General features: G+C 43.9%; 1 protein-coding gene across 2 annotated transcripts in view; it reads left to right on the top strand.

The window, feature by feature from the left end:
• The window catches only part of LOC110490012 (cadherin-20), a 126,516-nt gene extending 111,028 nt beyond the window's left edge, over window positions 1-15,488 (top strand). For both annotated transcript variants that reach the window (XM_036944302.2, XM_036944301.2), the window contains exons 5-12: window positions 571-738; window positions 2,003-2,190; window positions 2,729-2,982; window positions 9,772-9,908; window positions 10,735-10,856; window positions 11,162-11,279; window positions 12,723-12,974; window positions 13,243-15,488. In XM_036944302.2, coding sequence (XP_036800197.1) covers window positions 571-738; window positions 2,003-2,190; window positions 2,729-2,982; window positions 9,772-9,908; window positions 10,735-10,856; window positions 11,162-11,279; window positions 12,723-12,974; window positions 13,243-13,772 — 1,769 coding nt within the window. In that variant the 3' untranslated portion in view covers window positions 13,773-15,488. The remainder of the gene's footprint in view (window positions 1-570; window positions 739-2,002; window positions 2,191-2,728; window positions 2,983-9,771; window positions 9,909-10,734; window positions 10,857-11,161; window positions 11,280-12,722; window positions 12,975-13,242) is intronic.
• The last annotated feature ends 201 nt before the right edge of the window (window positions 15,489-15,689 follow it).

The following is a 15,689-nucleotide window of genomic DNA, read 5'->3' as shown; positions in this document are numbered from 1 at the left end:
GGGGATTTTTGGGGGGAATTAATTTAAGAATAAGGCTGTAACGCAACAAAATATGGAAAAAGTGAAGGTGTCTGAATACTGCGCTGTATATGTGATCGTATACAAATGTAAGCAAGGTTTGAAGTAATGTTTTAGTCTAATGTTATATTTGTTTGGGCTTCTTGCGATAAATTTGCAGTCTCCAAATTATTGGTAATTATGTTCTGGCTACCTGACCATACGCTCAAGAAAAAATTCCCATGTAGCTGAATCAAGTTGAAGATCCCTGAACTACAGTATAACATTCTGACTTCATTCGTTAAAAGAAGACACTGGCTGCTACCGAAATGGCACTCCCCTATTCCCTTTTGCACTATAGGGCTCCACTAAAAGAAAAAGGCACTACATTTTTAATGCTGTGTTATTTGGTGCCCAGTCTGAGATGTGTCCCTAATCTGCCTGACGACCCGTCATCTACTACACTGCTAACCCTCCCATCACACCATTTCAAACTCTCTCTCCTCTCCACCGTCCCCCTCTTTCTCTCTCATTGTCCTCCCACTCTCTCTCTCTCTCCCCCTGTCCCCCCAGGCGAGGTGCGTGTGTCTCTGGCGGGCATGGACCGAGAGGTCAGAGAGATCTACTCCATCATCATCCAGGCCAAGGACATGGGAGGCCAGCTAGGGGGTCTGGCTGGAACCACTGTCGTCAACATCACCCTCAGCGACGTCAACGATAACCCACCCATGTTTGATCAGAGTAAGAAGCAGAGCCTCCTCTCTTCTCCTGTGCCTTTTTGTTTATTTGGATTCCATTCTTCATTTTATCTTCACAACTGTTGAATCCCTTGTCATCATTCTCATTAACTATCTCCCTCCCTCTCCACACCTCTTGTTCTGCCTCTTCTGTCTTCAAAAATGGTGGATAAATGAAGACGTCCCACTCAGGCCATTTACCACTCAGGCCTTTTTCTTTTTACGTTTCAGGTCTACTTAAGGGGTGGCTCTCTCATAGACACCAATGTGACAGCAGCTGGGTCTGGTCTACTTAGTTCATTGACTGTATATCAGTCAGAAAAAATGGTAGTGGGATGTCTCGCTTCCTGTTCCGTCTCTGCTGTCCTCTCCTCTTGCTCTTTCTCTCCAACCCTCTCCACCACTTAATCAACAGTGTATCCCCTCGCTTGTCCCTCTCCTTCAGACCATGCTCTCTCTCTCTCTCTCCTTCCTCTTCATCATCTACTTTGGCCACCAGTCTGTCACCAGCCCATTAACCCTCCCCACTCTCACACTATTCTTTCTGTCCTCATCATCCCTCCATCAACTCCCATCCCCCACCCTCTCACTACTCTCCCTCTTTCCATCCCTCCTCGGCCACCAGTCGCCCCATGCCCCCACCTCTCTTTCTTTCTCTTCACCCGGCCACCAGTCCCATTCCGGCCCCAATGCTGTCTCTTTGATTGGCCCCATTCCTGATCTCCACATTACCGTCCAATGAGAGATCGGCAGTTCATCTCTCTCTATCATCTGTCTATCCTCAGCCATATCCCCTAGCTTTCTGCCTGACTGGTGGCCTCGACTTTTCCTCTCTCTCCCCCTTATTTCCCCCACGTCCCCCTCTCTTCTCTCAAATTAGTCACATCGCTTAAGTGAGACTTTAATACGTTGTGAGGAGCTTCGGGTGCGCTTGTCTGACAACCATAATGTGTGACCGTTTCAGTTCAGACAGAGGGAGCACGGCAAATTGAGAACCGCTGTCACCCCTGTTTTTGAAATTAGGTTAAATTGGTGAAATTAATTCTCGTTGACCCATAAGACAATACAACCCATTTTGCGAACCGTCTCTCAGACTGAACCAATTTCTGCTCAACGGTCTGTGGTTTATCCTTCTAATGTCCTGGTGTAATTACATAAATGTGGCACCCTCTAGAGGAACAATGAGCTAACACATGTTATTACATAATACCTCATCAACTAAAGAAATGCATTTAACACTCTCTCTCCTATCTCCTTCCCCTTCTCAGAGCTGTATCAGATGAGCGTTCTGGAGTCGGCTCCCGTGGGGTCTGTTGTGGGTCGTATCCGGGCGAAGGATCGTGACATTGGCATCAACGCAGAGATGAGGTACAGCATCATTGACGGAGACGGGAGGGACACCTTCGACATCAGCACAGACCCCACCAACCTGTTTGGCATCATCACCATCAAAAAGGTACAGAGGGTAGACATCGATGAAAGGTTACACCAATGAAAACACACACACGGGGTAGACTTCAATGAAAGGTTACACCAATGAAAACACACACACGGGGTAGACTTCAATGAAAGGTTACACCAATGAAAACACAGACACAGGGTAGACTTCAATGAAAGGTTACACCAATGAAAACACACACACAGGGTAGACTTCAATGAAAGGTTACACCAATGAAAACACACACACGGGCTAGACTTCAATGAAAGGTAATGACATGCCTCTGACAGAGGACAGAGGAGTCGACACAGCCGTAAATGACTAAAATGCAAATGCAATAAGTCACGTTGAATTCAATTTAATTTAGATTCATTATTTGATTGTTGGTTCACTCCTAGTGGATCCTTTCTCAACCCACCTGTGAACCTTTTTTTTTTGTGGAAGTGCCGAAGTGCACAGAAACCTCCGCGGCCGCATCATTTAACTATTCATATGAATTACACCTATGACACAACGTACCTACCAATGCGGTAAACATCGCCTCTCTCCCCTCTAGCCTCTGAACTTTGAGAGCAAAGCAAGCTACACTCTGAAGATAGAAGGAGCCAACACACACCTGGACCACCGTTTTCTGGACAAGGGCCCGTTCAGCCATGTTACCATTGTTCACGTCAGCGTAGAGGATATAGACGAGCCCCCAGAGTTTAGCTCTGCTGCATACTACATAGAGGTCTCTGAAGAAGCAGAGATTGGCACAGTGTTCAAGACGGTCTCTGCCAGAGACCCTGATGCTTCCAATAACTCCATCAGGTGAGGACATGGTTAACAGCAAAATACCACCCAAAATGTTTTAACCAATGTCATGTAATGTCATCTTGTGGCCAGATGGTGTCAGTATGGTATTGGAGTGTACAAGGCTGTGTTTAAATAAAACATTGAGCTGATGTGACAGCTCAGAGTGATATAGACAATGGGCTATGCGATTTTAGTTCATTGGCAATGAAGATGGTGTTAATGATGATGATCTGGCATTTTTAAGGACCCTAATCAGTCCACTGTACTGGATTGTGTGGTATTAGGAGACTTTCCCATCATTTTAAATTATGCAATGTGTTTACCTCACTCACAGAGCAGATGTTGGGTTAGAGTGTAGCGTAGTTTCACTGTGCATCCCAAATGGCACCCTATTCATTACTTTCGGTCAAATGTTATATCTGTTTGGGCTTCTTGAGGTCAATTTGCAGCAATGTACAATATCCCAGCCCTATATCTAGAGGATAATACACTATATGGGGAATACACTAATGGTCAGGGGCTCATCTCACACTGCTACTCATCAACATTCACATCACTTGAGGCTAAACATTTTTGGATTGTCAGATTTGAAAATCTTTCAATGTGCTAATTTCAGCTGGAGCCAGATACACGACATGACCTGGACACCTGCTGCTGCTATAACAGCCTCCACTCTTTTGGGAAGGCCTTCCACTATGTGCATTGGTGCAGGGACTTGCTTCCATTCTGCTACAAAAGCGTTCGGGAGGTCGGGCACTTCTGTTGGGAGATTAGGCCTGACTCGCAGTCTGTGTTCCAATTCATCCCAAAGGTGTTCGATGGGGTTGAGGTCAGAGCTCGATCTCGACAAACAGTTTCTGTACGGACCTTGCTTTGTGCATGTGGGCATTGTCGTGCTGAAACAGCAAAGGGCCTTCCCCAAAATGTTGTCACAAAGTTGGAAGTGCAGAATCGTATAGAATGTCATTGTATGCTGTAGCGTTAAGATTAAATTTCACTGGAACTAAGGGGCCTAGTCTCAGACCATTATTCCTCCTCCACTAACTTAACAGTTGGTACTATGCATTGCGACAGGTACCGTACTCCTGGCTTCCGCCAAACCTAGATTTGTCAGTCGGACTACCAGATTGTGAAGCGTGATTCATCACTCCAGAAAACATGGTCCCACTGCACCAGAGTCCAATGGTGGGGAGCTTTGCACCACTCCAGCCGACACTTGGCATTGTGCATAGTGAGCTTAGGCTTGTGTGTGTGCTGCTGGTCCATGGAAACCCATTTCATGAAGCTCCCGACAAAAGTTATTGATGTTTCTTCCAGAGGCAGTTTGGAACTCGGTAGTGAGGGTTGCAACCGAGGACAGACCATTTTTACACCGCATTCGCTTCGGCACTCGGTGGTCCCATTCTGTATGCTTGTGTGGCCTACCACTTCATGGCTGAGCCGTTGTTGCTCCTAGACGTTTTCCAATTCACAATAACAGCACTTACAGTTGACCGGGGCAGTTCTAGCAGGGTAGAAATTTGACGAACTGAATTGTTGGAAAGATGGCATCCTATGACGGTGCTACCTTGAAAGTCACTGAGCTCTTCAGTAAGGACATTCTAGTGCCAATGTTTGACTATGGAGATTGCATGGTTGTGTGCTCGATTTTATACAGCTGTCAGCAACGGGTGTGGCTGAAAATAGCCGAATCCACTGATTTGAAGGGGTGTTTATATACTTTTGTATATATAGTGTATTTGTATGGGATCCAAGTACAAATCATTTCTCGCCATTAAAATGAACTGCTATTTCAGAATGCTGGTATGCCAATGTCATCCCTCTTTGTAATGCTCTGTCTGTTAGATAATGTGGCTTTAGGGCCTCCCGGGTGGCGCAGTGGTTAAGGGCGCTGTACTGCAGCGCCAGCTGTGCCACCAGAGACTCTGGGTTTGCGCCCAGGCTCTGTCGTAACCGGCCGCAACCGGGAGGCCCGTGGGGCGACGCACAATTGGCCTAGCGCTGTCCGGGTTAGGGAGGGTTTGGCCGGTATGGAAATCCTTGTCTCATCGCGCACCAGCAACTCCTGTGGCGGGCCGGGCGCAGTTCGTGCCAACCAAGGTTGCCAGGTGCACAGTGTCTCCTCCGACACATTGGTGCGGCTGGCTTCCGGGTTGGATGGCGCTGTGTTAAGAAGCAATGCGGCTTGGTTGGGTTGTGTATCGGAGGACGCATGACTTCGTCTCTCCCGAGCCTGTACAGGAGTTGTAGCGATGAGAGATACAAGATAGTAGCTACTAAAACAATTGTATACCACGAAATTGGGGAGAAAAAGGGGTAAAAAAAATAAAAAAAATAAAAATAAAATGATAATGTGGCTTTAGTGAATATATTAAAACCCCTCAGTCTCAGCAAGTGTCCCAAATAGTACTCTATTCCCTGTTTAGTGCTATAGGGAATAGGGTGCCATTTGGGGGACACGCTTGAAGCAGATCGGGAAAGCTCTGGGAATTATGTGTGTGAGGATGCAAATCAAACCAGCCCTGTGAGCATGACTACAGTAAGAGCATCAACCTTGAATTGCAATTGTTTCACCGTGGCCAAATGGTGTGGCTAACATTACTATATGACAGACAACATATGCGTCCCAAATTGCACCTTTTTCCCTATGTAGCGCATTACTTTTGACCAAAACCCATTGGGAATAAGGTTGACCTTAAATGGGGGAATCAATACAACAGGAGAGAGAAGGCCTTTCTCTCTCTCTCTCCCGCTTTCTCCCAACACTTGCTGTCTCTAACTGTCACTGGCAAACACACACACCATAGAGTGATATTAATAGTGCTCCTTTAGGGGGATCTTCCCCTACCATCGCCTATGCTGGGCATGTTCCCTGCCCCCGGGATCATGGTTCCCAAAACACACACAAAAACACGCTGGCACACACATGCTGGCGCACACATGCTGGCGCACATGCTGGCGCACACACACACACACACACACACACACACACACACACACACACACACACACACACACACACACACACACACAAATCAGTAAAGGAGAGTACATAGAGTGCTGGGTCTGCCTTAAACATTGACAGCTTGCCATTCCACATCTTGTGTGTGTGTGTGTGTGTGTGTGTGTGTGTGTGTGTGTGTGTGTGTGTGTGTGTGTGTGTGTGTGTGTGTGTGTGTGTGTGTGTGTGTATGTGTGTGTAGGGTCTAAACCAGTCTGACAGACCAGGTGATTCTGCCAAGGACTCTCTCTGTGTATAGCTGAGAACTCTCTCCATTTTCTCTCCATGTTCTCTGTGTGTACTGCTGCACAATGATGGGTCAGGAAGCCTGCCTTTGGGAGTTTAGTTCACACTGAGACAGAAAGGGGAGGGAGGGAGGGAGGGAGGGAGGGAGGGAGGGAGGGAGGGAGGGAGGGAGGGAGGGAGGGAGGGAGGGAGGGAGGGAGGGAGGGAAAAAGAGCGATCACTGTACACAGAGCCTATGTTTGTTCTTTCAGGTCTTTCCCAGTAGGATTCTAAATCGACTTAATTTCCTTCTTTGAGACCCTATGAATATGGGATTAAGCTGTGTCCTGAAGTAGTGCCCCCCCCCCCCCCCCCCCCTATTCATCTGGCTTCATCTCTGAGTGGCTGTCTGTTTACTCATTGTTGTGTGATGTTCTCTGAGGAGCGCTTTGGAAAGTGGCCCGTGGTGGCAGGAGATGAGCCAGCCTGTGTAGCACAGCACAGTAAAGCCCATTGCATGTATACGCACACACACCAGCTCTGTGCTGCAGCTCAATTTGGCAGAATGCAGATATATTGCTGATTCGATCACAACTGAGACGGTTTGAGGAGCTAGCTCGAATTGCATTTCCCTTACAAAAGAAGATTTCAGTTTTGAAACTGCAGTCAAAGTGTAGTAACTGCATTCGACTGTGGTATTTGGACGCAGTAATTGCAGAATACCTGCAGTGTCCTGCAGTTATACTGTTGTTCATAGCGTTTGCTGTCATTAAATGTGAAGACTGTTATATAATCAAATAAATTCTCTATGTGTAATTATTCCATAATTAAACGAATCATGGAATAGTAATTAACTAGGAAGTTGAGGCACCACGGGAAAATGTTGTTTATAGAGTTACAATTTCCCGAAAATATCTCTTCAGATATTTTATTATCTTATTGATTACAGTTTTCTATTAATGTATTATTACCTCATCAGTCTCATTCCTGAATGTCGCAAACCCTTGGATATCTGCACGAACCCTAACATTAATCATGAATCAGCGATATAGAAATTGGCTTAACTAACTAATCAATCACATAATTACATGAACACCCACACAGTAGGTCATACATTGGTTACTAACATGACACGAAGAAAAGTCACTAGTGAAGGGTGGGGACAGCTCAAGAGGGGGAAATTCCGAGTCGATAACAACATTCATGGAAATTATAATACTTTGAACATGAACAACAGCTGATTCGAAAATACATTTCAAATGACATATTTACGAGTGTATGCCTTTGTTGTCCCTTTCTGCGATCGCCGGTCCGTCTGCTGGACAGATATTCGACAGAAAGTCTCTGGTTTGTCCACCAGAGATCAAAGTATTTCATAGTCGTAGCTTGTTATAATAGATATGTCAGAGTACCATTCGGTCGTTTGAACCAGTTGCTTTTACCAGACTAAAAGTACTTAAACAGCTGCAGCCTGAATAATTGTTTTTTAGTTTGTAGATATCTTAGCCATTTCAACGTGGGAATGATCTCCACGTTCTCTGGTCTTGTCCTTTGGTAGAGTTGCCAACCATTTCAACAAGTAGCGACAGCTTCCATGTTTTCTGGTCTAATGTAAATTTTGTCGTAAATGGGTTATATACTTTTAGTAGAAAAGGGGGCATTCCATGACACCGTGTAATATCTGTGCTCATGGGTGCGTGGCAACTGACTGATCATAAGTCACTATGAAAAACAATTCTTATTTAGAAGACTAAGATCACATTGTTATCTTTCCAAAAGTATTCTTATGATTAATCATGTATTTTACACAACATTCAGATGCAATCCTCATAATTGAGAAGTGCATACAAACAAAGTGTCTCCTGTCCTTCATGAGGTCACCAAATGAAACAAACTCAACAAGACTTTTCCTTAAGTGTCCACGGACCACCAAAACTGCTTGGAATACAGCGTGGGAGAGAGAGAGGACGCTGTAGAGCTGAGCCACCGTAACCTGATCCTTCAGATCTTCACAGGAGAGTCGTGACACTGCACTCGAACTGCAGTTACACTGAAAAATGTGTACTGCAGTTATACTGCACTCTGACTGCAAACGTTTTTGTGAGGGTGCCCCCAGAATTGAGACATTTTTTAATGTTAGAAAGTGCATGAACACACACGACCCTTCCCCAAAAATATTTCAGTTGTGAAACTGTAGTAAAAGTGTAGTAACTGCGGTCAACTGTGGTATTTTGGATGCAGTAGTTACAGAGCTGCAGCTATTCTGCATTCTAACTGCAGTTACACTGCAGCAAAAACTGTGTTATTTTGGTATATTGCAGTTAGAGTGCAGTATAACTGCAGTTCAACTGCAGTAATTCTGTAATTACTGCATCCAAAATTCCAAGCTCATGTGGCACAATGTATCTGATGCCACGTGACCACGTGCAGCCCACACATGTCAGTTGGAGCGCGGGAGATTCCAGTTCAATGCACTCACTATTCTTTACATCTCCGGTTAACTAGAATAAAGAAGAACTCATGTTAAAAATAACAATTTTCATTAGTATTTCTTGAACAAGAAAACGCAACAGCCCATGCAATAGATAAAGATATGTGCATGCTTTATATTCACACCCCTTGACTTTTTCCACATTTTGTTGTATAACAAATTAAATGTATTTACTTGAGTAGTTTTGGTCACTGGCCTACACACAATACCCCATAATGTCAAAGAGGAATTATGTTGAAAATGTTTTGGTTTTTTTTACAAATGAATTAACAATGACAAGCTGAAATGTCTTGATTCAATAATTATTCAACCCCTTTGTTATGGCAACCCTAAACAATTTTTGCAAGGACTTTTCAAACACATATACAACCACAAAGACTAGGGATGATTTCCAATGCCTCACAAAGAAAGGCACCTATTGGTAGATCGCAGACACTGAATATCCCGTTGAGCATGGTGAAGTTATTCATTCCAGGTTGTAAGGCTACAAAATAGGAAAAATGCGAAGAGGGGTGAATACTTTCGCAAGCCACTGCATATCCTCCTAACAACCAGTCAGGAGATTGGAGAGGTGGAACTTGCAGCGCGTCAAGTGTCACAAATAGATTCAAGTTCTATTTTAGTGCCTGGTTACGCAGACTCTCGTTGACACGCGCTAGCAGAGTGGGTGCAATGATTGAGTAACATGTATGTGTACATTTATTTTGAAACACTCACACACGTGACACGAGCGGTGTGGTTGGCATGTTAGAGACTTACCTAGAAAGACTCACAGCTATAATCGCTGCCAAAGGTGATTCTAACACGTATTGACTCGGTGTTGAATCTAATCAAGATATCGCCGTGTTTTATTTTTCATCGATTTTAAACAATTGTTCAAATTTTTCTCTACCACTTCCACATTACAGAGTATTCGGTGTAGATCTTGGAGAAAGAACATGACAATTAAGTCCACTGTAATAACACTTTGTAACAAAACAAAATGTGGAAGAAGTCAAGGGGTTTGAATACTTTGTGAAGGCAATGTATGTAAATACCAGATAAGTGTTACTCAACATTGGTTACCATTGTGTCCCTCTGTCACCAGGTATTCCATAGAGATGACCACTGACCTGGGGAAATATTTCTACATTGACATCACTTCCGGGGCGTTGATGACGGTGCTGGCGCTGGACAGAGAAGAGTTATCCTGGCATAACATCACCGTCCTGGCAATGGAGATGAGTACGTCACACACACACGCACGTACACACACACGCGCACACACACAAATGACACCCTATTGTCTACAATAGTACAAAATAAGTGCACTATATAGGGAACATGGTGCCATTTGGGACAAAGCCACATACAGTATGTTACATACACACATATCTGGTTTATTTTGAATGAGGCCACATTATAATATTATATTGTCTGATAATATAAAACAGACTTGTACACAGCAGGAGTATTCAGGACCCAGGAGAGTCACCTTCAGTCCCCTTGTTTTGTTTCTGTTTGTTTGGAATGCACACTAACGAGTGGAGCTTTGTTTTAATTAATGGCTTCATTGAATAAAACACACCTGAATTGGGTCAAATTGGCACATATGACTCAATTGGTTATCAGGAGAGGGGGGTGGAGAGGGACAGGGACAAGAAAAGACAGCAGAAGAATGTAAATATTCCAGTGTGGTGGGAGGGCTGTGTTGTAGCTGCAGGCCCCAGGGAGAGATGGAGGGGGAGAGAGAGAGTTGTTACTTGGAGTCTACACACACACACACACATGCAGCACAGAGAGCCATTCACCCTCAACTGGAGAGTGCCAAAGTCAAGCTATTGATTGATCAATTGTTTGATGAAAGCTGAGAAAGTAGTTACTGCCTGCTAGCATTTCCATTGCCAATTACACAGCTGATTAAGGTATTCAAATGTCTTATTCTAATCTTATTCTAATCAACCATTCTGAGTATTTCATCCTAGTCTGTCTTTCGTCATTGGCTAGTGTGTGTGTGTGTGTCTTGTACACTAACTTGTATGTGTGCATGTGTGTGTGTGTTTTCTTCCAGATAATCCCAGTATGATCGGGAGTGTGTCTGTAGCTGTGAAGATTCTGGACGTGAATGATAACCCTCCATCGCTGACACACTATTTTGAAGCATTTGTCTGTGAGAGCGCCAAGGCTGGACAGGTACAGAGGCATACACACACACACAAACACACACACACACACACACACACACACACACACACATACACAAGAAAGATACACACACAAGACGTGAACAGAGGCAGACCAATAACCACTATTTGCAGACCTGTGATTTTATCATATGAAGAATTATTCAAATTGATGGAATACTGTAAAGAAATATCTGCATAATATGAATGTATGTAATATCTGACAGTTTCACTCACAACTTGTCTCAGGTCAGCGATCCTAACTGTCTCTCTCTCCCATCTCCTGGCTGTTGTCTTGTTGTCTGGTGACCTAAGCTGATTCAGACAGTGACAGCAATAGACCCAGATGATCCTCTGGGAGGTCAGCATTTCTACTACAGCCTGGCACCAGAGGCTGCTAACAACCCCAACTTCACCCTCAGAGACAACCAAGGTAAATAAAGGCTTTATTATACAGCAGTAAAACCCACATCATTACCTGGACTACCATTTTCTGTTGACATAATTTCCCTTTTGTGCTTAATTCTTTAGAGTCTAAGGTGTGGGTTTGATTTTGATTTTGAATTTTAGGACCACTTTAGGTATCAAAAACAATTTAAAAAAAAATATATGCAGGTATATAAAATATATAATATTGATTTTGGCCTTTACTACTACAGCCCATAGAAACAAAATGGGGCAGCAGGGTAGCCTAGTGGTTAGAGCGTTGGACTAGTAACCGGAAGTTTGCAAGTTCAAACCCCCGAGCTGACAAGGTACAAATTTGTCGTTCTGCCCCTGAACAGGCAGTTAACCCACTAGGCCGTCATTGAAAATAATAATTTGTTCTTTGCTGACTTGCCTAGTTAAATAAAGGTAAAATAAAATTCATAAATGGCAAAAAGGGACAGTCAAAAAATAAATAATAAGAAAAAGGTGCCTGTCCTAAAAAAACAAAAGTACCTGTCCTAAAGCTAGGAGATATATAAAGGTGAAAAACTTACTTCATATTCCATGTGTTTAAAAAAAAAAACAGTACTGATTACCTTCAGACGAGTCATTCTATGGGTACATAGAACAAAACGGTGAACACCATCGTGTTTGTGAGAATCTCCATTTTCCATAGAGGCGTGTTCGTGAGAATCTCAGTTTTCCACATTAGTTTGTAGCCCAAACGGTTCAGACGCTACCAAACAGAGGTTGGCACATCGACATCTGAAGGGGGCCGTAGAGGGTCGTGGAGCAAAACCATAGAGTTGTCATAATAGTTTGTAGGTCAAACCTTTCGGATGCTACAGACGTTTACGTGTAGCATCCGTTTACGTTCACGTGTAGCATGGGATGACTCATGGTCTGACAAACACCACTCTTGGTAATGATGTAACATACACTGAGTGTACAAACATTAGGAACACCTTCCTAATGTTAAGCTGCACCCAACTTTTCCCTCAGAACAGCCTCAATTCATCAGGGCATGGACTCTACAAGGTGTCGAAAACATTTCACATGGATTCTGGCCCATATTGACTCCAATGCTTCCCAAATTCTGTCAATTTGGCTGGATGTCCTTTGGGTGGTCGACCATTCTTCATACGGGAAACTTTTGAGCATGAAAAACACAGCAGCGTTGCAGTTCTTGACACACTCAAACCGGTGTGACTGGCATCCATGTTTCAAATGTCTCAAGGTTTAAAAATCCTTCTTTTAACCTGTTTCCCCTCCTTCATCTATACTGATTGATGTGAATTTAACAGGTGACATCAATAAGGGATCGTAGCCTTCACCTGGAATCACCTGGTCAGTTTATGACATGGAAAGAGCATGTTCCTAATGTTTTGTACACTCAGTGTATATATGTATCTAACCAGGCTCCTCTCTCTCTCTGTCCTCGATGTAGACAACACAGCATGGATCCTGACGCGGCGTGGGGGTTGGTCTCAGCAGGACCAGTCAGTCTACTACCTTCCAATCTTTATCTCAGATGGAGAGCTGCCGGTCCAGACCAGCACCAGCACCCTGACTATCCGTGTGTGTAGCTGCGATGTGGAGGGCAACGTTATGTCCTGTAATGCTGAGGCCTACCACCTACCGGCTAGTCTGAGCAGAGGGGCACTCATCGCCATACTGGCATGTATCTTCGTGATGCTTGGTAGGTCATGATCATGTTCTTTGAAGTGATTTTCTCCACTGCTGATCTGCTTTACATGTACTTAATGAGCTACTGTATATTTGTATTGTCTTTGTATACAACAACATCATATTCCACTCTATACAAACCCTCTTTTACCATATCTATGCGTATATTGAACGTCTTAGTATAGTACACTAACTCACTAAACTCACTGAAGCAACCATTAATAATCTTCCATATTTGGGGTTCATGTTGTATCTGACCATGTCTATTTTTTCTCCACTAGTGATGATCTTGCTCATGTTGTCCCTCCGGAGCCACCGTAAGAAGCCCTACCTGCACGATGAGGAAGACAACGTCCACGAGAACATCGTCCGCTACGATGACGAGGGGGGCGGAGAGGAGGACACTGAGGCCTTCGACATCGCTGCCATGTGGAACCCCCACGAGGCCCACCTAGTGGGGAAGCAACGTCAGGACATGCTGCCCGAAATCGAGAGCCTTTCACGCTACGTTCCCCTTGCATGTGTGGGCTGGCCAGGGAGCGTTTGTGTTGGTGGAGACAGCAACGTGCAGGGGTATGTGCTATCCAAGCTCCTGGAGGCGGATTTGGACCCCTGCGCCCCACCTTACGACTCCCTACAGACCTACGCCTATGAGGGGGAGGGATCGGTGGCTGAGTCCCTGAGCTCGCTGCAGTCTGGCTGCTCCAATACTGATCACGAGTATGATTATCTCAATGACTGGGGGCCCAGGTTTAAGAAACTGGCAGAGATGTACGGGGTTCTGGAGACAAACAACCCTCCCATGTGGTAGAGGGGAGGAAGGAACAAGAGACTCACCCCTATATACACACATCTTATAGGAAGAAGAGACTGAAACATAGAGAGACTATGGCTGAAACGGAGACATGTAGATAGACAGGAACAGAGAGAGAGAGAAATAGAGAGAATGAATTTGAAAGGTGTGTTCGCCGTAGAACTGCAGAATTTGCAATAGCACCACTGCAGCATCGCCTCTTCTCTATAGCCTTAGAGCTGGGTAGACTCAACCCTGAGCTGGGTTTCCTCCTAGCTGTGTGGCTGCCATCACCACCCTTCCCCAACTCCAAGAGAGGCTTGAGAGTAGCCTGGACTGACTGACTGACAGACAGCTAGCATCACAAGGCCCTCAAAGCAAAGGGCTTCAAAGTCAACACGTTAGTTAACTCTATTGGCCGACCCAGGCCCTAGCCACAGGCGCCAGCAGCTCTCTGGTCCAAAGGGTCCCATTCCCCTCAGATGAACACAAGAGAGGGGAATGAGGGGAAAACAAGGGACTCAACATACTTAGCCTTACCTTCCTGCACACACTTACGCAGGACACAAACAAACTCTGAAATGCTGACTTCTTTTTTGTTGGTTTGTTTTGACAATATTTTCGGTTAAGACTTTGCTTTTTGTATTCCAAGCCACTGACACAAGGGAAAAAAAGGAAGAGTAAGATACATTTTTGATGACCATTTTGATTTGAGAACTGCAATTTTTTTTCCATTAAGGGTAACTTCAATATGTGGCTGTCTCTTATTAATTTATTTATTTTTTCATGTGCTGTATTTATATTTCTTATAACTTATTTTTGGGAATCAAACAAACACTGGTTTGATGTTATCCCAAGGTTGTGGGTTCGGCATAAAATATGTTCAAATATGTTCAAGAGTTATGATGTAACATAAATGTTTCAATGGCGTCTAATTGCAATTCTGTGTTTCGAAGACAATGTTTCTCCCGGCATTTCTCAGTGTCTTGTTTCAGACATAGTAAGGGAGATGGAAACTCTGTAATCCTATTTGGATTTTAAGATTATTTGTTAAATGTATCGATTCATATTTTGTTAGTTTGAACCCTTTGTTGTTTTGCTGCTGGTTAGGAGCATAAAGCATGATCATGCATTCATCAGGAAATGTGTGTCCCCCAAATTGCACACAATGCAAAGTAGTGCACTATATAGGAAATAGGGTGCATTTTGGGACGCAAACACAATCTTTAAACTCTTGTTTTGAAATAAACTGTCCATGATACCACAGCAAGACTGAGGGACATTACAGTATCTGTATTTGAAATGAAGGATGGCCAGTTACCGTAAATGTTTTACTCATCATTATAAACATAGCTGGATGAGTAAAACCAGGGGTTGTACGATATGGTAAAAAGCATTTCATCAGGGTATCAGCTTAGGGGTGGAGTCCAACTCTGCCATACATTGTTGCTTGATCTCAACCCTCGCATCCCGTCCCATAGACTTTGATAACTTTGATAATCTGCTTCTTCAAGTGCCATATGTAAAGAAGAAGAAAATGTACTTCAGCAAAACGACGCCAAATAAACAAAGGGACTTCTTTGTCAAAGATGATGTGAAATAATAGGAGGACATTTTGATCATTTTTGATTGGGCGGACTCGACTTGAAACGTGTGGTGTCAGTTATGCTACAGTATGTGGTATTTGAATGTAGATATTTGTTGTATACTTGGTAATAAAATAAGAAAATAAAACATTTTGCTGTCGTCAAGTCAAGTTGCCAAGTTGGCTGGGATTCAACGAAATGGTTGCTGTTTTCAAGCACTGCACACAATGCACCTTTTTTTCAGACATTCGCGGAGATGGGCAATAATGGTAAATACTGCAGATGTTATCTCAAAGGGGAATTACTTTAAATGTCAAGTGCTGTGTACTTGTCTGCGACGTGGCTTTGA

This window comes from Oncorhynchus mykiss, chromosome 15 (genome assembly GCF_057628025.1).
Source record: "Oncorhynchus mykiss isolate SJ-2025 chromosome 15, ASM5762802v1, whole genome shotgun sequence".
NCBI lineage: Eukaryota > Metazoa > Chordata > Actinopteri > Salmoniformes > Salmonidae > Oncorhynchus > Oncorhynchus mykiss.
This window is presented reverse-complemented; position numbering and strand designations above follow the sequence as displayed.